The following is a 23969-nucleotide window of genomic DNA, read 5'->3' as shown; positions in this document are numbered from 1 at the left end:
GAGTAAATTCTGCCAATCTTTATTTTGAAGGGAAAGGCTTTTCCTGGATTTACTGTGTTTAAATAAATACTTGTCTTCAACAGACTTCTACCGCCTGCTATTAACACTATTTAGAGCGGGATGAGTCCATTTTATCTGTCTAGAAAAACACTGTTCAGATCAAACCACTGAGAGATAAAATCATTCTAAAATGCTGTAAATGAGACATAAAGAATACAAAAGTTGTTGCACTGAGAGCTGAAGCAGGAAATTTACCATTGAGTCCTGCAGCAAGTCTTCCAGTTTGCTCAGCCTGCTGTTCTTGTCGCAGGTGTACTGTCTCTTGATGGTTTCCTGGAGCTGCCGCAGGTACGACTCACAGTCCCGGGCGTCGCTCATGAACTGATACAAATAAAGTGGCAGAAATAAAAACATCTGAATGAGGAACGTGTAGGGGACAGTGGACATTAATCATAACTGGTAGAATAGTTAAGACATGTTAATGTGTAATACTGTGATGATTTGAGGGCCATGAGGCACATAAATTAAAAAATACTCATGTAATCATTACAAAGACTTTTGCAGGCCTCATATTCTGTAATTATCTATACAAGACTGGAAACAAGGAGAAAATGTACTGAATTACAGGCAGTCTGCACCAAGAATGATAATTATTAACAATTACTATAAATATATTGTTTAAAAAAAGTGATCGTATTAACTAAAGTGGATGGCCAAACCACAAATATAATGACGTAAACACTGACAGCAGAAAGTATGCTTACCTTCATTTTTATACTAATACATTATTATTTTATACATTTACATATACATTTTTTATACCTGCCTATCCCCGAGTGACAAGTTGTTATAATATCAAGGCAGCATTTCAACAGTAAAATAAAGAAAAACTCCTGTGAGAAAGAAACCTATTTTGTCAGGTAGTTTTCTTCACACTCACATGATTTTTGCAACCGGCATGCACGTGCATTGTCAATGTTTGTATACAAATAATTGGTCTATACGGTGAGCATTGTGTACTTGATGCTCACATTGTTATTGTCATAGCGATTGTTCTTGGTGCGGACTGCCCACAGGTTATCATGTGGATTTGGTTAAAAACGACACTATACAGGTGCATCTCAATACCTTAGAAAATGATGGATAAGTCCATTTCCAGTAGTTCAAGTCAAATAGCCCCAACCAAGTATTGAGTGCATATAGATGGACAATATTTCCATATTAAACATAGTTTTTAAAATTGGTCTTTTGTAATATTAACATTTTTTTGAGACACCGAATTTTAGGTCTTTATTTAATGTAAGTCATAATCATTATAATTAAAAGAAATTAAATAAATTAAGACATGAAATGTGTCATTCTGTGTGTAATGGATCTATATAATGTGTTATTTCCACTTTTTGAATTGAATTACTGACATAAATAAACTTTTCTATGATATTCTAGTTCATTGAGATGCACCTGTACATCTTGTAGATTCTGCCGATTCATAATTTGAACTCTCACTTTGAACGCTCAGTTTCTTTTCATGAGCAGAACTATAATATTTGTTGCCTTACCTGGAAGTATGCCGTGTTATCTTTGAGATGCTGCTCCACACAGACACACAGCTGGTTCACCCACTGCCACTGAGTCTGCAGGGCCGCGCTGTAAGCCTGAAAACACAGACAGACAGACAGACAGACAGAGGGTGTTCATGTCACACTGCGTTTACATTCAGCTCAACCTTCCAACAGCAGCTACAAGGCATTAACAAGGATGATGCTCGGCACAGACTGAGTCACATTTCTGTCACTTCTGACTATTTTTCTGGTCTGTATTGTGTTCAACTGTGCAGTAAAATGCAATGGCAGAGAATCACAAATCATCTGCATGATTATTCCAGTATTTTGCACCCTCATACAGTTGTTTTATAAAAAGTCATACTGTTTGCCAAAAGGGTTTGCACAGGGTTTCCCTTCTGACCTTTTGAGTCTAATCTACATTTACGGACAAAAAAAAATGCACAGTTGAGTAAAAAAAACAAGTATTTTAACAAAAGCCTTTGTGTTCCAACAGATGAATCACAGAGGCAAAAGCCCCAAAGTCTTTAAAGGTCGTTGAGTCTCAGTGAATAAAGTCATAGATTCACCTCCACAGTCTGTTTGGCTGGATGGTTCTCCAGACACAGACGGTTGGCTGTTTCCTGAAGCGACCGCATCACAGCTTGTTTTTCATCCAGCTCTAACCTCATTTCCTGCAAACGGAAAACAAGGAAAACACGGATGATAGATTACAGGACTTTTATGGCGCTGGTCTGGTGTAAAAATAGTGTTTGTGTGCATGTAAACACATCTGATCCATGTAGGAAAACATAAGTGTGTTGTGCAGAAACTTGTAGTTAAATTATCATTAGTAATACATGTTAATTTATTATTATTATTGTATTTTTTAATTATTTTAAATGTTCTATTATTGGTGATTTTGTAATTATTAATAGAATAATTGTGTTCCCTTATTTATACTAGTGTTATTAGTAGTAATATATTGTACATTTATTATTATTATTATTACTATTATTATTATTGTTATTGTATTTTTTGAAATTATTCTTAATATTGTATTATTGTTGGTGTTGTTAATATTAATAATATTGTTTTCCCTTATTTATAGTTATATTATTATTAGTAATGTATTGTACATTTATTATCATTATTGTATTTTTAAAATGATTCTTTTTTATTATTCTTGAAGTTACTATTAATATTATTGTTTTCCCTTATTTATACTTATATTATTATTATTGTATTTTTTTTAATTATTCTTGATTTTTATTATTGTTGATGTTTTTATTTTTAATACAATTATTGTTTCCCTTTTCTATATTATTTTATCACTAGTAATATATTGTACATTTTGTATTATAGTTTTTTTTTATTATTTTAGATTTTTTATTATTGTTGATGTTATTATTAATAGAATTGTTTTCTCCCATTTATACTTATATTATTATTAGTAATATATTGTACATTTATTATCATTGTATATTTTAAATTATTGTTATTCTTTTATTATTCATGTTGTTATTGATAATACTATTGTTTTCCCTTATTTATACTTATATTATTAGTAGATATATATTGAATATTTAAATTATTCTTTATTTTTATTTTGTAAATATTTATTTTTGCATATATTTGATATAAAATATTTATTTTTTATAGATTGTTCTTCCAATATTTCTTTAAAATCATGCTTCTTTATATATTACTCTGTTTTTGTTCTCTTTTAAAATTATTTTATAATAAAAAACATTTCAACAGATTATCAGAGAAGATGTGATGATATGCTGAGTCAGTATATTTGTAATAACCATTTAATTACATTTAATGTAAATGTAGCAAATCACAAATGTGGATTTTATCTCCTTTCAGAAAAAAAATAAAAATAGTGTTTGTGTGCATGTAAACACATCTGATCCATGTAGAAAAACATATTTAGACATAATTGCGTTGTGCAGAAACTGTGAAAGGAGCTTTTTAATTTATGTTCTGGAGGTTTTTGTGGTTTGTAGTTTGTGTTTCCTGTCGCTCCACTCACGCTGTATAATTCTCTCTTGGCGTTCATGTTGGAGTTGCTGTCGCTCCAGTCGTAGGCGATCTCCTCCTCCTCCCTCTCGTTGAGCCAGATCAGCTCCTCAGTGCAGTGCGACACAAATGCGTGCAGGCTCTCCAAGCTCCGCAGGCGCCATGACGAATGTTCCTGTGGCAACAACACAAACAAACATCATCTCCATGCTGATCAGCAGTGCAGAGGGGAAAAAAACATCTTCTATTCTCTGCTTGTCTGGATTGTGCTGCTGTTTTGGTTAATTTACTAGGATTTCAGAATAAAACACTGTAAAAAAAAAACATGTAACTAAAGGCTGATTAGAGGAATAATTTTTTTTTTACCATTTTTATACCTTTTATAACAAGTATACTATGTCGTATTTTAAGAGGAAATTTTCCCTAATCTAAGTTTCAATGTGTACTTTCTCTTTTCTGTTAGAACAAAACAAAAACAGAAATGTACTGTTTTTTAATTAACTTAGTATCATTGTAACTCTGTATGTGTACATATTGTTTCTACTGTTTATATTTTTGTAATATTGTTTGTATGTTGACTTTTTTCTATTCTTCCTATTTTCTATTTAAGCTGCTGTTTATTGACTCAAACTACCTGTTTCCTTTATCTTTATTAAGTTTACTTTGTTCTCTCGCACCAATATTTGAATGTGAAAACCTACTTAATTATAAAATAATAATAATGATAATAATAATAATAATAATAATAAAACTACCAAATAATTCAATATAATATTTTATCTTTCTATCTTTTTTATAAAATATAATGAATAATATTATAAAAGATCACAAAACTTCTGGTTCTGACTCCATTTTAAGTCTGTTATTAAATCATTTTTCAGATCAGCAACAAACAAAAAGGGAGACAAAGATGCACAATTTTTTGTTAATTACCATTGTTCAGAATCAGAAGTCTAAATCTACTTAAACTGTCTACTATGTATCCTTGATTATATGCATTTTAGTACATTTGTGCTTTATTTTTTCTGACTGGATGTCACAGTATATTATACATAATTTATATTATACTGATATATTATTAAGGTTCCTCTGAATAATATTATCATTTAAATAGCTTGAACTGAGATCTGAATGTAAGACCACAAGATTTGGTATTTAACCAAAAAAAGGAGAAAAAATTCAAAGAAAAACTCACAAGCAAGTGTGCATGTGTACAGTGTTAGGGGTTAATATATGAATGTAAACAAATCAAATTAAAAAATATAGCAAAAGACAAGAATAGGAGACAAAGAAAGCAAGAGAGAGAAAGGGGGGGATTTGGGGGAGAGATGCAAAACGTGAGCAGATGCAGAATCGAGTGTTCTTAGCAGAAGAGTCTTGTCACGCTGTAATGGGATTAACTGAGAGAGGCTGAACTGGGAAACAAAGAAGAGTGTTACCAAGAAAACACACACACACACACACACACTTCTTTTTCTGAAACTGACCAGTAGTTTGCAGTATTGGTGCTCCAGCTTGGCCAGGGTTTCAGAGTAACTGCTCTTAAAGTTTGGAGAGACTTTAGCCTGAAAGAGACAGAAAAGCTTCGTTACAAACCATAAAAACCACAAAACTCAGCCGAAAGTATCAGTGATTTGGTGTGTGTGTGTGTGTGTGTGTGTATGTGTGTGTGTGTGTGTGTGTATCTGTTTGTATGTGTGTATTTGTGTGTGTGCGTGTGTGTGTCTGTGTGTGGTGTATGTGTATGTGTGTGTGTGTGGTGTGTATTTGTGTGTGTGCGTGTGTGTGTCTGTGTGTGGTGTATGTGTGTGTGTGTGTGTATGTGTGTGTGTGTGTGTGTGTACCTCGTAGCTGCGTGCCTCCTGCAGGCTGCTCATCAGCTCCTCCACTGCAGTGTGTATGCTGTTGTGCTCTTGGAGGTTGTTTTCTACGGAGGGAAGGTCTGCGCCCCACTCTGCTCGCTCCAACAGCTCCTGAAACACACAAGAACAAAGATCAGCCAAATATTTTCATATTTCCATATTCATCCCACTGAAGAACATTTATTCCCCTTCCCATGTATTTTTTAATACCTTCCTGCTCCCATTGCACTACTGGCCTTCCTGGTTTGTAAATGTAGATTTATTTATTTTTTATTATTATTACCAATCATTAAGATTTTATTTTAATGCTGTTAGTCTCTTGATGTTGAATATTTCATGAGATTTAAGATAAAAGAAACACATTTCCCCCTTTCAATACAAATAATTAAAATAATTTTGGTTTTGTTGTTTTATTGCTATGTTTTATATCATTGTAAACTGTAAAGGGTTTTTATGTGTATCTTGAAATTGAATAGATACATAATCAAATAATGAGGATAATAATCAGCAAAAAATACTATGACCAATGTCTACAAGACAAAAAATATTACCTATATATATCTAGATAACTTTTTATATATTTAATTTTAATTTCATTTTATATTAGTATGCGTGTTTGTTTGGTTTTTGCTCAATTTATCTTATTTATTTATTTATTATAACTTTTTTATTATTATTATTATTATTATTGTTATTATTTTTAAATAATGTTGTAACTATTTTTTATAATATTCTTTATTTAATTAATTATTAATTATTTTATTATTATTATTATTATTATTATTATTATTATTAATAATAATAATCTTTATTTATTTATATATTTTTCACAGGGAAGCTGAGTAGGATGCAGATGTTGACTTAGATTAGATTAGATTGACTTTATTAATCCCACAGCGGGGAAATTTCTTTGTTACTGTATTGTGCATAAAAACATTAATAACATATTAATACTAATATCTGGCTGTTTAGTTCCAGTGACTGACCTGCGTCTCCTCCACCCAGCCCAGCAGCTCGTAGATGAACCTCAGGGTTCCTTCGTCCTCTGATGACGACATGGCGACCAGCTGGGAGCGAGCCGTCGGTCGCCGCAGCAGCGCGGCACCGACGGCGCCCACGGCCCCCACGGCTCCCAGCAGCGTCTGACCCAGCGTCAGGCCGCCGTCCGTGGCTCTCTGACTCGGGTGCTCGGCCCCGGTGGTGCCCAGCGCCTGGGAGAAGTTTCCTTTCCTGTAGACGCTTGAGCACTGCAGCCTGAGAGAGACCAGCTCCTCCTGCAGGCAGGACACTCTGAGAGGGGACACAGAGACGTGTTGTTAGTGGAGGGGACACTTAGTTATTCCTCTCCATGACTTGATTATTGGACTCATATATACTGTTCAGTTTAAGTTTTCACATAACATCTCTGCAAACCCCCACGCTGATGAAAACCACTGTACAATAACCCCTGATCTCCATGCATCTGTTTTTAATGTGCATACTTGTAAATCATGAACACTTTTTATGTAAATATAATTAAAATCTCCTTATACTTTGCACAATATCACATCGCTGTACACAGAAAGCATGGTAACTAGAGTCAAATCAATGTTTGTGTACATATACTTGGTCAATAATTCTGATTCTGACAATCGCCCTTTCACTATAACAACTTTTGTTAGAGGATTTATTGTCCAAGAAACTATTGCGATAAACGATATGATTGTCATTTTAAGACCAATTTATGCCTCTGATGTAATAATAACAGGATTTTACTGCAAGTACACCCTTTCAAAGAGCAATTCACTTTTAATTACTAAGAATATTCACACGCGAATGTGAAAAAAATTGCCGTTACGCAGTTTGGTCTCTTTTTTTAGTGAGAAACAAAGAATTAGTGCTGTCGAAATGCAATTAATGCATTATTTTTTGCAATTAATTTGAAATTATTCAAAGTCAGGCTAAGGAAAGACTGGCATGGCCATTTTTAAAGAGTTTCTCAAGATATCTGAATGAAAATGGGTTCCCCTTTTACGAATACATATCTATTATTACAAGCTTCAGTCATGAGATGGAAAAAAGAAGAAGGTCACTATTAAACACAGCAGAACGGGCAACAAATTAGTTATTCTTTAATAACTGACAGCTCCTGGGAGATAAATATATATATTTTTATATAATTTCAGGATAAGCTGTCATATTGCCCAGCCACAGATCCTGTGATTTCAGGCAGTGACCTTCTCTTGAAGACTCCTATTTTTAAGCCAGGGATGGGTTTATATAAACTGTCCTAAATGATCATTTTTATGGGAGAATTAACAAGACCGTGATGCTTTTTTGTGAGGTTTGCAGGCAAAAAAAGGTCAAATAATCTAAATGTTCCTGTCCTTTTTAACTATGTTGAAAGCTATGCTCCTGTTGAAATGCAGATGTGTTAGTTTTGTTAGTTGCATTGAAGGACATCACACAATGGCAGCTTTTCAAAATGGCTGTTTCATTAAGTTTCATAACGGTGGCCTGAAATTCATGGAGCGGCATGCTGATGAGCCGCAACATGAGGTTTTTTTCTCTTTCATCTTTTTTTAAGTGATTTACATCCGAGCACCTCTACACACTTGATAAACAGCAGAACACATTTACTGCAGCACATAATTATGATTTAATGGTAAACACAGTCCTGTTGACCCAAACTGAAGTATGATGAGCGGCTGTAATTGCGGTAATCATCTACTAATTAATCACAGAAGGATCGTTCTGACGGAGCTGAAGACTTCGATTGTTCCTCATTTGAGTGAAATTGAGCCGGTTCCCTTTACAGGATCTACAGCAGGGATGGGCAACTTAAATGCTGGAGGGGGCCACAATTTTTCATCGTCACTACCACAGGGCCACATATAGGACCGTGCACTTAACTAGATGTGATGAAACTGCAATTTTAAATATGTTTACAGTGCAGTAACTTAACATATTTCATGCTCAAATGCATGTTTAACAGTATAAAAAGGAATACAAAAGGTTTGAAGAAAATAAAAAACCACTGACTGTGATTTCTTTTTTTTTTCAGTGCAAGAACAGCAGACCAACATTAATTGCAAGAAGTAATTTTGTAAATTTTTACACTCAACTTTTAAGATTTCATGCTCAAATGTATGTAGTTGTACTGAGGGCCACTTCAAGTGAGGGTGTGGGCCGTATGTGGCCCCTGGGCCTCCAGTTGCCCATCCCTGCTCTACAGGATCTACAGCAGCACACTCACCTGAACACCAGCTGCTCCACCTGGTAGTATTTCTCATCTCGCAGGACTTTGAGCTCCTGGTTGAGCTGTCTGATGAGAGTCTCACAGTCCTGCAGGTAGCACGCCAGCTCTCTCTCACACTGCACCGCCTCGCCGCTCTCCACCCGAGACATGTCCTGCACAGCAGAGCGGACATGGCTTGATCAGGTTTTGTTTATAAGGTAACTTGTGTAATCAAAGATTCCTTTCTTTACGACTCTCTGCAGTTCCTGCTAGGGCTGTAAATCTCAGGTTTCATCACAATGTTTGATCAATTCATTGGACTAAGTGGACAAATAACGACGAAAGAAAGAACTGAACCATTTTTACAGAAAGTTTGTGTCCACACAGCAACAGACAGACAGACAGACAGACAGACAGACAGACAGACAGAGGGACAGACAGACAGAGGGACGTGAGACTGTTTGCAGAAAGCAGTAAAGTGGTGAGGAAATATTTATTGTCCCAGACGGAGACTTGCTTTTACAGCTTGTGCATATCAACACAATGTAAATTGCCACAGCAGATTATCCAACGCTCACCTAACAAAAACCCCACAACCCTGCCTGTGTGTGTGTGTGTGTGTGTGTGTGTGTGTGTTTGTGTGTGTGAAGGGAAATTAAAAGGATGTCCGCTCTGAGTACTCACAGCCTGGAGTGTGTTTTTAGCGAGGGTGAGCTTCTCCTCACAGTCCAGAGCCATGTTCTGGATCTTATTAGCCCTCTGAAGCAGCAGCTCTAGCCTGAAAACACACAATCGGACACACATGTTGAGGTTAAAGAGGCATGTCCCGGAAAATCACACTTGATGAGGAATGGATCGCAAAGGAGATGCATCAGCGTTTAATATTTAATTGCATTCATCCTGCTGAAAGTGGATGTTTGAATTGATTTGGTTGCATGTGTGTGTGTGTGTGTGTGTGTGTGTGTGTGTGTGTGTACCTCTCCACAGCCGGCCGTAGAGCCTTCTCTCTCTCAAGCATCTCCAGAATGAGTTTGCCCCATTCCTCCTCGAGGTCATTGGGATGGAGGCCCTGAGGAAGCTTAATGCGACCGAACTCTATCCACACCTAGAAACACACACACACCACAGTGAGTATACACTTAACATCCCATCATGCTTCAGTGCAAGTGCACACACATTGTAAAACATGCACAGGCAAATTCACAATAAACCTGCACAAATAAGACAATTCTGAAAGCACAAAGAGTGAAATGCAGCCAAAAGTGCGTTTGTAAGCACATAGCATCTTAGTGCACATATTAAAATGCAATATGCATTAATTTTGCACAAAATTGGCTCCTTTTGATGCAAATGAGTCTGATTGCAGTCCAATTAACAAAGCTTGGCGCTAAGAGCTGCCGAAGTCACAGTGAAATTAATATCGCCTTCAGAGAGTTGGCGGGGATTAGCAATAATGGTTGCCAGATAAAAAAATCAGTTCTGCAAACAGCAAAACGTGCACCCTAAAATAGTACGTTGTAAAATATAGACAACAGTGAAGCAAACTAAATAGTTTGACTATGGGGTTATAGTTTGACGAACCAGCCAACATCATAAACAAATCTGCAAATTGATTCAACTGACAAATAACCAGATAAACCTGAATGAAAAGCCGAAGGAAATTTGTGAGCTCTTGGGAGGCAAAGTTTGAACTGGATGGTGAAATTGTTCTACAAAGCCTTAACAATATATAAGTGACACATCCAAATCAATAAAAGTCAAGATAGCACACTGTTACACTTACTAATACTTACTGTAAGAAAGCATTTATTCTTTTATGTCACGTTTTACTATTAAAATGGCATATAACTGCATATTATCTTAATTACTTGAACTATAAGGTGACTAAAAATGCCAGCCATATTTTCAATTTCAGTGATCAAAAGCTGATGATCAACTATTTAGTTTATAGTTGGTGGTAGAAGCACACTAATAAGGGGTTTCCTCTGCTTCAATAATGCTTTCTTTTACAGTCTGAAGGAACCTGACTGGAATATTCAATTAACTGGCTCAGGAAGTCTGAAAAGTTAATGTCTCTGCCTACGGGGTTCTTGGCTTACAGGAACCATTTATACTTTTCAACGTGGATATTTAGCGATAAGAAAAGGAAACGGGGACATTTCACTCAGCTGCCAAACTTCATGGATGTGTCTGCACCGTTATATAATTAGCTCAAAACTAGGGATGGGCATTTGGAAGAAACCTGCCAACTCGAGCATCTATAACGTTAACGATCAATTAATACATATTCCAGTATGTATAAAAACATGCATACAGGGGTAAATAAATAAAAGATATATATAAAGTACTATGCAAATGCCTGTTTTGATAACGGCAGTTTTATTTTGAAAGGACGAAAATAGACTTCCTGTCGATCGTACACTAACTCCAGTGAGATTAAACTGTAACGTCAAGGAGTTCAATGTTTTAGGTTTTAGCCCGGAAGAGGCATGAGATTAGTTTTCACAGTAATCTTGCATATTTAACTGTGTTTTTTCTGTTAAAATAAGTTTTGGATCAAATTAAACCTAGTAATTCATGCTAGCAAGGTTTGATACAGTAAGCTAGTTTTGCTCAAACTAATACTCTTGTATTTCTGTGTGTTGCTATGATAGTTAATGCAACTTTCAGTGTGCACACTGTAGCTTTATCCAACTTAATTTTCAGCTCATTGGCTTATTGACGTACGGCTACAGAACTGAATGCTCGGCGTGTTTCAGTTCAGTGATACTGATACACAGTCAGAGATAAAATTAAAACAAAAAAATACACAGATCGATTAAAAATTCCATGTGATTGACCAAATTCTTCTATCCCTACTCAAAAACCTTTGCTAATTAGACCCTAAGACAGGCAGACTGCATTAACCACAACCCATTTTTTGTGAATTCGCCCGTCACACACTAAAAAACATTTCATCAGAGATGCATTTAAAAGCGATCATAAGTCACACCACAGTCCAACTCTCTGGCACAATCAGCTGAGAGAGAATAAAGGAGGAACTATTATCAACCATCATGTGTTTGTGTTGAACAAAACAATCTGCAGCATTGAGAACAGCTGCTTTCGCTTCAGGATACAAATGTGTGACAGATAACAAAACTCTCCCTCCCCGTTTCCCTCATGCCCTCCTCATCCCCCTGAGCTGAACCCCATGATGCACAATCAGCCGTGCACATGGTGCCAAATGTTGGTTAGCTTCTCTCTCTCTCAGCCTCATTCATGTTCTTCTGTCCCTTCTTACCTCCAGCAGCTTGTAGAGGTGTTCGATGTGACCTTTCTCGCCCTCCTTGGCGGGGATCTCCGTCTCCTTGAAATGGACGTACTCGTTGTAAAGTGCCTGCAGGAGGAGGAGGAAGTTACTGATGAAACACAAGCTTTAGTTAAGGTGGAACACTAGTCGATACCTGCTATCAGAGGGACAGTAAAAGCTGTAATCACAGCCTCTCTCTGTCTCTCTGGCTGGTCATTAGCTACTTCCTCAACGGTCACCTGGAGCAACATATTTCTCTTCTCTCCCTCCTTCTTTTCTCACGCTCTTTAAACAATCACAGCAGCATCCTTTTGTATATTCATGAGTTCCTTCTTTTCCAACATGACATCTCTTAGAAGTGGGGGAAAAAATTGATACAGCTTAGTATCGTGATATTTTGCGTGGCATTATTATTATTCATGGCTGCCAAGTATCGATATTTAGCATTATGATGCCGTCAGTATTTTTGCCGTTTTCCGCTGTTCCGGAGGCCGTAGCGGGCCAACTTTTAGAAATATACTAGAAGTAGTCGTATCATGTGAAACTAGAGGATCTAAGAAATCTATAGGCACCATGTGCATGTTGGGAAGTTGACGAAATAACGCTGCAAAGTTAGATATTTTTTTGATGTTTTGTGTGACCTCTGATGTCATCTCAATGAAAACAAGCTCTCTGGGTTCCCAGAAGTCTCCTCTTTACATACATGGCTGCCTCCCAATTCAGAACTGAGATTTTTCTCTTATTTGTTAAATTGGTAGGAGGCCCCGGGGAAGACCCAGAACACGGTGGAGGGATTATATCTCTCGCCTGGCCTGGGAACGCCTCGGGGTCCCCCAGGAGGAGCTGGACATTGTGGATTGGGAGAGGGACATCTAGAATGCCCTGCTTATCCTGCTGCCCCTGCGACCCGGCCGTAGATAAGCAAAGGAAAATGGATGGATGGATGGATGGATGGATGGATGGATGGATGGATTTAATTTCCGGTCTCAAAATGCAGTTAAGCAGTCAAATCGCAATATAGTGTATTGCAATACTCACCATATTGCAATAATATCGTACAAAACTCAAGTATCGGGATGAAATCGTATTGTCAGGCCTCTGCTCATTCACACCTCCAACATCTCTCTTCTGCAAACTAATCTTCACTTCTTCTCGCTCACCTCTGTCTGCTGTCGTCCATTTTATCAAACCCCTCTTCCACTCCCCTCCCTTCCCTCTTTCCCTTCATTTGTTCTCTCAAGGTTTAACAGAAATTGCTTGTCAGCTCTCTCCTCTTCCTCTTCTTGTTTTTTGCTGCACGTTTCGAGGAAAAAGCTGAGAAAATACGCTTGGGATCTGATTCCCAGCACAACCAAATGCCTTTGCACATAGGTGTTCTTGTTGCTTTGAGGTAATTTGGATCACAACACTTGAAATAATAAACCAACATCTTTGTCTCTCTACATCTAACAAGGTTTAGTGGTGAATTTGTTATTAAACATTTAACGAGAAAATGTGGTAAGTGTGTTCCCTCTTTTTCTCTGTGCTAACCTCATAATAGCTCTGAATTTTCACTTGTTTATTTAAATTTAATTTTAGTTTTGGCTTCTCAGTTAAATTCAGTTTACTTTGAGATAAGTTAAATGTTTAAAAATGTAGATTTTGGGGCTAAACTTGAGTACTCTTTCACTTCCAAACTCAGAAGGAAAACTGAGCTGAATAGCTTGGTTACATGCCAACATTTCTACCACAATACTTAAATTATGTATTTTTAATTATTCTACAAGATTACACACAACAAAAGGGATTAACTCTGAAGATTATTGTGAGTTTAATGTCACCAGAGTAGAAAGAAAGTCATGCTGTCTCATTTTTTCTATTCATTTTAGCTAAAACTTAAATGTATTACTGTTAATTTTCCTTTTTTAAATAAAGTTATAGCATTTATAGGATAGGATTTAGGATGTTTTTTTAAGGATATTATTATTATTATTATTTAGTTTTCGGTTTGCAACAATATTTTTTCATGGCTTTGATTTCCTTAAATTTCAGTTTTAGTTGACGATAATAACACAAACTTAAACACAAACTCTCATACTAATTCAACAGAGAAGTAACAGGAAACTTAATGCATATGAGGAAAAAAAATCTAAATAAATCTTTGGGTGCTCACCTTGAGTTCCACAGGGTTTTGTGGGAAGTTCTTGTTGGCCATGAGGGCCGTATGCTGGCGGCTCCACTGGAGCAGAGAGGAGAACCGGGACTGGTACTCGAACCAGCGCTGGTCCACCTCCTGGAGACGGAGGAGATGGAGGAGGAGACGGAGGGAGAGAGGAGAGCAGTGATTTCTCAGTCGGAAATCATACATCAAAAATTCACAGACTAAACATTTCAGTCTTTTTACAGGGTTCATTGTTCAAAAAGTAATTTATAATAAATGACTACGGCGATATTCAATTAATTGCATCATTATTTCAAAGTTCCGGACCATTACTCAAAAAGCTGCACACTTGACTAGCAAACAAAATGGAAATTACACAGTCCTGCTGAGAAAGAAGCTGAGCAAATTAATATGAAGAAGAAAGAAAAAAAGACATAAAAAATAAGTTTGTAAAGTTCTGCCACAGAGGAGAATATTCCTCTGTATAATAGTGTTTGCAGTGATAGTGGTGTGCAGTATACGGGTGGAGCAGAATGTGACCAACCTGTGCAGCGATGCCCTCTCCTCCCTCAGGGATTTTGGGGAAGGCATCATAGATGGAGGAGACGTAGGTGATCACCGACTTCTCGTCTGGAGACGGAACATCAACATCTGAAGAGAAAGGAGAAGAAGGAAAGAAGACTGAAAAACTGCAGGAAGACGAGTGGTTATCACATTATCAGCTTGAAGAAATCATGATGATTCCAAAAGAGATTTGGCTCTAAATTAAACCTAATTTAATGCATAAAATTCTAACAGGAAAATAATGCGTAACCATAAAATATTAAGGCAGAAAATGCTTGTTTACAACATAAATTAAAGCAGTAAAATGCTAAGAGAATTACTGGCTGTAAAAAATAATAAATGTGCAGCTGGTCTAGCTTTTAATGGATTACTTTACTATTTATTTATTTACCTATTTAGTTATCTATTTACTTATTTAGTTCTTCATTACATCGTTTGTATTTTCTTTCCCATTGTATTTTAGTTTTTATCAGAACCTGTTGTCTTTTAGTCTTTTAGTTTTTATCCTGTCCTTTTGTCTTTTAGTCTTTTAGTTTTTATCCTGTCCTTTTGTCTTTTAGGCTTTTAGTTTTTAACTCCAATGTTCCCTCATGGGGGTTCTGCCACCTCTCGGTGTGGATGCTCCCACAGGTGAGTGTGTGCATGTATGTGTATGTGTACATACAGATGTGTATGTGGGGATGGGAGGGGTGGGTTTTGTCATTTTTATTATCCGTTTTTATTCTTATTTTTTGTAAAGCACTGTGTTGCATTTATATGTATGAAAAGCACTATATAAATAAAGTTTGATTTGATTTGATTTGATTTGAACAACAACTCAACATTCAAATAAACCATATCATCAGTTATTTGACCAGTCTGAGCACTAAATATGGCACCAATAACTGCAGCAACACTTTACACTTGAGTGACAGGTATTATAAGGTAATATAAGGTAATAACAGTCAAACATTTAACAGTAACCAAGACTTCCAGCTGGTGAGGCGAGTCTATATCAAACAAAATGTCTCCGCTATCAGGAAATTAACTGCCCATGGCAACTGATTTGAAGGTGCTCATGTGAAATGAAAAACATATAACGCATCAGGTCTCGAGCCATACATAGACTGGCATTCATCAGTCAGACATTAGAGCTGGTGAGCATCTTCTTCTGTTGGCGAAACAAACAAAGGGGGGAAAAAATCGACCAGACTTTTTCTGCATTTAAGCTCCAAGTCTCACCCTCAGCGTCCAGCAGTCTGGTCACCCCGAGTGACTCGGCGATCTCGAAGGCCTGCTCGAGGTTCTCCCGGTTACTCTGCCGCGACACCACCTCCATGTCGATCAGGTCTGGCCTGCAAACACACAAGTACATTTGCTCAAGTACTGTACCTGTACTTTACTTGAGTATATCCATTTTATGTAACTTTATACTTCTGCTTCACAACATTTTGAGGCAAGTATTGTACTTTGTACTCCACTAAATTTAGCTGATAGCTTTAGTTACATTTCAGGTCGAGATTTAACATAAAAGATATGATGATTTGAAGTGATTAGACATAAACCACATATCAGTAGATTAAGAGAAAATGTTAACACTGCTTACTGAAATGCATCAATGATAATAATAATCTAATAATAATATATTTAGAATATATAAAACAATCTGAGTGGAGTCATTCTGGATTATGAGTAATTTTACTTTTGATACTTTAAGTAAATTTTGAATCTGATGCTTTTGTACTTTTACGTCAGTAGTTTCAGCAGTTCAGAAGTTTTGAATGCAGGACTTTTACTTGTAGTGGAGTAATTCCACAGTGTGGTATTAGTACTTTTACTTAACTAAGTAATCTGAATAATTTTGTGTGTGTGTGTGTGCGTGCGTGCGTGCGTGCGTGAGTGTGTGTCCTGAGTATTTCTGGTTGCATGTAGTGATTCAGGAAGTATTGAACACCTTTTACTTTTTATCTATTTTGGTGAATTCAAAGCGGTTTGCAATAAATTGTCTAAAAATATTTCTTTATACATGTATTTATCTGCAAATGAGTTGAGAATGAATGCCTGAAATATCCTTTTAAAAAGGTATTAAACTCCCCTGAATCAATATTTTGATGACACGTATGACACAGATGGATAAGCCCTCTGAGGATTTGTGTATCAGCTCAGCATTTAAAGATTTTCTCCATCCATCTCAAGCAGTTTAACTTAAAGTGCAACTGAGTAAAAAGCTTCTTGACTGCAAACATTTTAATGGGGTATCGACTTTACAACCACTAATTACTAAAACAAACAGGTGACACTGTCTTGTGGCTCGCTGTCTAACCTGTATCTGTGCAGCAGAGCGTTGAACATGCGTCCGTCGCTCCAGGATGAGGTGAAGTTGACACAGCGGAGGCCGGGGTAGCCTTCTGTCGCCTGCTGGCTCCATAACAACAGCTTCTCTTTGGCTGTGAGGTCGCCCGACTCGCCGCTCACATAGATCTCTGAAATCTGGAGGGAAACAGAGAAAGAGAGAGTCGGGTTTACTATTAGGATTCAACCTTTCCTGCAAGAGAAATAAAAGAGTTGTGCTGCAAAATGTACTGAAATGACATAAATATATCATAGGAATTCTGCATAGGCTTTCAAGATCCTGCTGCATATATTAGGTTCCATCTCGAGGCAATATTCAGCAGATAAAATCATTTTTTTAAGCCACAATGACTCGGCAGAAAGTACCGTCTGCTCTGCCTATATGAGGTCTGATTCCACCTGTCGTCTCCGTTTGAACTCCTCCTTCATCTTGATAATAATCAATAACCCTCAGTGTGTGCGTCTGAATGAGTTTCATGTGTTTCTATATTAATGTAGGTGTTTTTTTTACTCCATCGTCAGTCTCGCCTGCTCATTAGCTCGTGTGTTCCCCCCTCCCTCGCCTCCTCTCCTTCATCTCCTCCTGTCTCTCCCCCCTCCCCTCCCTCCCAAACCTCGATCTGTCTCTTCAGTTTTTCATGTTCTTTCATCTGCTCTGCCTCAGATGCTGATCAATCTGCTCAGCCTTCTCATCCTCTGCCTCTTCTATATTCCAGTCATTCCCCCTTTTGTTTTGTCCCACTGATGTGGCTCACCAGAGACAGACAGGGTCACATATACACGGTCCATCTGAATAATGTGCTAATGGGAAAGCGAGCCTTTAATAAGTGCCACAAATTGGTTTGATTTCACATAATCAATCAGCTCTTAGGATTTCTTCAGTTGTTTGTTATTATTTTAAGGTAAGGCATCATAATTCTTGCTGCTTTTCAAAATATGTCAGGTAGGATGCCACTGTTAAGACGGAAGCAGTAGTTGCATGTTTTTGAAGTTTGGCTCTTCTCTTCGTTCTGTGATAGTAACTGTTCGCTCGCAACACGAGCAGAGATGGAAAAAAACAATATTCTGCCTCACACACAAGTGAGTTAAAGGAGCAAGTATGTTGCCTTAGCTCTGCCTTCCCTCTCTGACAGACCAACCACTGCAAGGTGATGGAAAACAGTTCAAATTAGGGGCGTTTCGGCAAGTGAGTCCTGCCTCATACCGGGTATTGGACTGTAATGGAAATACCCCTTATGGGTGCTTTTTGTCGCACCTGGCATGTGTGACCACAGAAACACACGAGAACAGATAAAAACAACTAGACAGTTGAGATAGGAGAACTTGAGACAGATTGTTTGAGGTGGGAACGTGATCCAACCTACTCTAACTCTAACAGACTAGTCCAGAACACAGGTCCTTCTTACTATATTTACCTTCTTGCTCTCGACCCAGAAACATCTGACCAAGAAGCAAACTTGAATGTTCTCATGTGGTTTGTTTGTAACGTGTTTTGGTTCACCAAACCAAACCAAGGGGAAAACATTCCAAGTTCACAAACTTATCAGCAGACACGGACCGGATCAAACAAACTGTAGGTGTGGAAACGATCACCAACTAATGATTTTTCCCGGGAATGTCGCCACAGACACCCAGTTCATAATACTTACTTCATAATATCCATCAATTAAATTCACAGATCACAGATTTGCCTCAAAGGGCCTTACAGTCTGTTCGGGATCAGACATTCTCAGTCCTTTGACCCTCACGTCAGACAAGGAAAAACATCCTCATTTGACGCTAGACAAAGTGATTAAGAGACTTTTATTTAATTGAAAAGTCTTCTAGATTCTGACTTTAAACTTTCTGGCTTGTACTGAAAGTCGATGCAAACAAACACTGTACTGTTTGACCCGGGACAAAAATAAACATAAACAGCAGATGCTTTTTGGCTGTCAGCTCCTCAGCACCTCGAGGACATAAAGTACATGTTTGCTGAAGGCCTGAAGAGGAACCATGGAGACTGACAGCTACTCTATCTACGTGTTCTGCCCACTGAGCTTCACGACCACTTCAGCCATTCTCCCCGTGCGTCCTTCTTCCTCTCAATTAGCTCTGTTTTGGCCCGACTGTCCACGGTGACAAAGGCTGAGTGATGTATATGCAGTTACTGTCAGTGCTTGGCTGCCGTTATTGTCATCAGTATTCTTCTGTCATCCCTTCTTTTCCCTCTCTCACTGTCCTACACTCCTCTTTCACTCTCTCTCTTCCTGCTGCTAATATAGAGCAGTATGAAAGTCCAGCGTGTGCCAGGAGACTGCAGTAACAGCCAAAAAAGACATGGAGGGGGAGGGGGGAGGGGAGAGAGAGATGAAAAAGAGTAGCAAGGCCAGCAGCGGAGGAGAGGGGGTGACTTGCAACTGCATAGTTTGCAAAGTACAAAAATTCTTCCAAATCTCGACAATTATGCAGAAATAAACTGTATGCATTAATAAAGACACACACTGCAGTCAAAACCACCAGTATGTTGCAGCAGTTACATTTCGATCAGTGTCTCGTTGACCGTGCAAGCAATAAAGATATATAACAGAGTTTGTGACTTGAAAGAGAATGAGCAAACGCAGATTCTGCTGTTTTCCTGCAGAGTCTCTCTGTATGCATCTACAACCTCCTTTGCAGAGAACTACAGACCATCTAATCCTCCATCTGAATATTGATACAGCACTCTGTGTGAGGGCTGCATCTGCACAGAGAGCCTACACTCCCACTGCAACAGTGTAGCTCATCCACCACTTACTGCTGTGCATGTCTAGCTATTGGTTTATTCATATATGCAGTATATAATGCTTTAAGCCTTGAACTGGTCCTGTAGGAGCAGTAAAAGACGGTAAAATAGTGCAGTAAAATATTCTAAACTCAAGGTTTGCTTGCTTTTTTATTGTCTGTATTTTACTGCCTTCTTCTGCAAAGAATGGTGAAGCAGAAGAAGAGACTGTGGCATGCTCTAAAGCTCCTGAAAAAGGGGAATGAACCTTAAGTTTTGAATATTTTATCACATAAACATGTTCTTGACCTCTGTGTGCTCGAGCAGTAAATGTTCAAGTTGTCCATTTCAACTTTAGAGAACTTCACGGCAGTTATATTGTTTGGTAAGATAATCTCCTGTTGTGAACACAACTGATTAACACACTAGTTTATGCATTTTGCAAAGCCAACACACTGTAAAATCATTAGTACCACTGTAAATGAGCCTGCTGGATATTCAACTACAAATCAGCAACAAAAAATGAACTGAACAAACTCTTCTGAACTTCCTGCAGGTCTTTCTCCTCCATCATCATTAGATATCTACGATTGTGTGATTTGTGGAGACCATAAGATTAGAGGTACAACTAGACTTCCTGCTGTCACAGTGAATTAATGAAACATGGGACGATATTAGAATTTCATGTCATGATTATCCTGGCCAGAATAATTACTATTCACAACATTGTCACAATAGTTAACAAAATATGCTTAACCCTCAGGGCCCACTAAGGACATTTTCAGCCATTTCAGAAATTTTTCACTTGATTTTTGGCAATAATTTTGGCTGTGATACTGCAAATGACATGATTTTTGGAAGAAGGATTTCTTTTTTGATATATTTTGAAATTCTAATTTAATTTTTTCTAATGGCTCTATAATACACTGTGTACAAGCTTACTACCCTTTCGAGCCCTTTCGGACTGAAAATGTCCACCTCCAAAAAATGCTATAAAAACTTTACAGATTAATATTTTTTTTTACTTTTTTCTGCATAAACCTCTTAAACAACTTCTGCCCTGCTCAAAACTACCAAACATTCAAAGATGTTGAGAATTTTAACCCTTTAAATGCCAGTTTGATTGCACAATGTCACTGTTTTTCAAAGAAAAAAACACAAAAAAATTGAGTTATTTTCCATATAATAATTAATTTTTGGCTGGGGCATTGGTTTTCATCACAGCCTTGGGTAGGTCAAAGATTAAGAACAAAATTGATTTTGATGCATTTTTAGTTTTTGTGTAGTGTCAGATTTAAAATGTAAAAACCCCTTTTTGGCCACTTGATAGCAGACATGTCCACTTCTAAATAACGCTTTAAAAATATTACTGAAATATATGTTTTTCCAACTTTTTGGGGTTAAATCTTTTGATCAACTTCAGTCCTGATAAAAACTATCAAATATTCAATTATTTTCAGGTTTTTAACCCTTTAAATGCCAGTTTGATTCCATGATGTCACTGTTTTTCAAATAAAAAACGCACAAAAATTGAGTTATTTTTCATTTCATAAATAATTTTTGGCTGGGGCATTTATTTTTTATCACAGCCTTGGCTATGTCAAAGATTAGCAACAAAATTGATTTTGATGCATTTATAGTTTTTTCTGTAGTGTCAGATTTAAAATGTACTACCCTTTTATGGCAGACATGTCCACCTCCAAAAACACTATAAAACTATTACTGATATATATTTTTTTCAACTTTTTTGGGTTAAATCTTTTGATCAACTTCCGTCCTAATCAAAACGATCAAATATTAAATAATCATCAGGAATTTAACCCTTAAAATGCCAGTTTGACTACATTATGCTAATATTTCTTATGAAAACAAGATTTGCTGTGTTTTGTTAGATGTGTGTGTGTGTTTGCTGTTTCATGTTTCTAGACCTTACTGTAAAACTTGTAATGTCTAATAAAGTTACTCCTGTTATACAGAGCCATATATTAACTCTTTCAAGTCAATAAAAACATGGTCCCTCTTCTCTTACTACACTTCAAAGAGCTCACTGTGGAGAAAACAAAAACCACGGTTTGTAAGTTTCTGCACCTGGCTGGAGTCCTGTCACAAACTGTCTGGAGCTTTTTTTTTTTAAGTGCCCATGTTTTTATTGACTTGGAAGAGTGCATATATGGCTGTGTATGACAGTAGTAACTTTTCAAGTTTTACAGTGAGGTCAAGACACACAAAACAGCAAACACACACACACATCTAACAAAACACAGCAAATCTGCTTCATAAGAAATATTAGCATAATGTAGTCAAACTGGCATTTTAAGGGTTAAAATCCTGATGATTATGCAATATTTGATGGTTTTGATTAGGACTGAAGTTGATCAAAAGATTTAACCCAAAAAAGTTGAAAAAAAATATATATCAGTAATAGTTTTATAGTGTTTTTGGAAGTGGACATGTCTGCCATAAAAGGGTAGTAGATTTTTAAATCTGACACTACACAAAAAAACTATAAATGCATCAAAATCAATTTTGTTGCTAATCTTTGACATATCCAAGACTGTGATAAAAAATAAATGCCCCAATAAATGCCCCAGCCAAAAATTATCTATTAAATGGAAAATAACTCAATTTTTGTTTGTTTTTTCTTTGAAAAACAGTGACATCATGGAATCAAAACTGGCATTTAATGGGTTAAAATCCTGAAAATAATTGAATATTTGATAGTTTTTATCAGGACTGATGTTGATTGAAAGATTTAATCCAAAAAAGTTGGAAAAAAATATATATCAGTAATATTTTTAAAGCATTATTTAGAAGTGAACATGTCTGCCATCAAGTGGCCAAAAAGGGCTTTTTTCATTTTAAATCTGACACTACACAAAAACTAAAAATGCATCAAAATCAATTTTGTTCTTAATCTTTGACCTACCCAAGGCTGTGATAAAAACCAATGCCCCAGCCAAAAATTATTTATTATATGGAAAATAACTCAATTTTTTTGTGGTTTTTTCTTTGAAAAACAGTGACATTGTGCAATCAAACTGGCATTTAAAGGGTTAAAATTCTCAACATCTTTGAATGTTTGGTAGTTTTGAGCAGGGCAGAAGTTGTTTAAGAGGTTTATGCAGAAAAAAGTAAAAAAAAATATTAATCTGTAAAGTTTTTATAGCATTTTTTTTGGAGGTGGACATTTTCAGCCCAAAGGGCCTGAAAGGGTTTTACATTTTAAATCTGACACTACACAAAAACTAAAAATGCACCAAAATCAATTTTGTTCTTAATCTTTGACCTACCCAAGGCTGTGATAAAAACCAATGACCCAGCCAAAAATTATTTATTATATGGAAAATAACTCAATTTTTTTTGTGTTTTTTCTTTGAAAAACAGTGACATTGTGCAATCAAACTGGCATTTAAAGGGTTAAAATCCTCAAAATCTTTGAATGTTTAATAGTTTTGAGCAGGGCAGAAGTTGTTTAAGAGGTTTATGCAGAAAAAAGTAGAAAAAAATATTAATCTGTAAAGTTTTTATAGCATTTTTTTTGGAGGTGGACATTTTCAGCCCAAAGGGCTCGAAAGGGTAGTACATTTTAAATCTGACACTACACAAAAACTAAAAATGCATCAAAATCAATTTTGTTCTTAATCTTTGACATATCCAAGGCTGTGATAAAAACCAATGTCCCGACCCAAAAAAATATATTATATGAAAAATAACTAAATTTTTGTGTTTTTTTCATATAAAACATCAATGACATCATGCAATCAAACTGGCATTTAAAGGGTTAAAATTCTCAAAATGTTTGAATGTTTAATAGTTTTGAGCAGGGCAGAAGTTGTTTAAGAGGTTTATGCAGAAAAAAGTAGAAAAAAATATTAATCTGTAAAGTTTTTATAGCATTTTTTTTAGAGGTGGACATTTTCAGCCCAAAGGGCTCGAAAGGGTAGTACATTAAAGTGGGCCCTGAGGGTTAAAACCAATGCAATGGAACAAAAAATTATCATCAAATTAGAAGATGAATTTTCCCATAAAATTGAATAAATTCTACTTGTTACAATCAGAGAGAAAAACAAGTGAACTGCAGTAAATTCTGCAGAAAAATGAGCTCTGATAGAATAGCAAGCAATACTTTATAAAAGGAACAAAGAGAGCAACAGGCAATATGATATAATGTAAATAAATGTACATCTTTTTCTAGTGACTAGATGATATTCGTGATTATGTCAGAAAAGGGAAATCAACTTATTGTGACTGAAA

General features: G+C 36.6%; 1 protein-coding gene across 2 annotated transcripts in view; it reads right to left on the bottom strand.

Annotated features, from left to right (window-relative positions):
* macf1a (microtubule actin crosslinking factor 1a) overlaps nt 1-23969 on the bottom strand; it is a 320929-nt gene that overhangs the window by 140521 nt on the left and 156439 nt on the right. For both annotated transcript variants that reach the window (XM_059350758.1, XM_059350757.1), the window contains 15 exons: nt 16944-17110; nt 15863-15975; nt 14622-14728; nt 14090-14209; nt 11929-12024; nt 9623-9750; nt 9330-9423; nt 8664-8818; nt 6415-6718; nt 5411-5539; nt 5054-5131; nt 3580-3741; nt 2132-2236; nt 1560-1655; nt 256-381 (listed from right to left, as the gene is read on the bottom strand). In XM_059350758.1, coding sequence (XP_059206741.1) covers nt 256-381; nt 1560-1655; nt 2132-2236; nt 3580-3741; nt 5054-5131; nt 5411-5539; nt 6415-6718; nt 8664-8818; nt 9330-9423; nt 9623-9750; nt 11929-12024; nt 14090-14209; nt 14622-14728; nt 15863-15975; nt 16944-17110 — 1980 coding nt within the window. The remainder of the gene's footprint in view (nt 1-255; nt 382-1559; nt 1656-2131; nt 2237-3579; nt 3742-5053; nt 5132-5410; nt 5540-6414; nt 6719-8663; nt 8819-9329; nt 9424-9622; nt 9751-11928; nt 12025-14089; nt 14210-14621; nt 14729-15862; nt 15976-16943; nt 17111-23969) is intronic.

Source organism: Centropristis striata, chromosome 14, assembly GCF_030273125.1.
Source record: "Centropristis striata isolate RG_2023a ecotype Rhode Island chromosome 14, C.striata_1.0, whole genome shotgun sequence".
NCBI classification, from domain to species: domain Eukaryota; kingdom Metazoa; phylum Chordata; class Actinopteri; order Perciformes; family Serranidae; genus Centropristis; species Centropristis striata.
The sequence above is the reverse complement of the archived record's forward strand: the minus strand, read 5'-3'. Positions and strand labels throughout refer to the sequence as shown.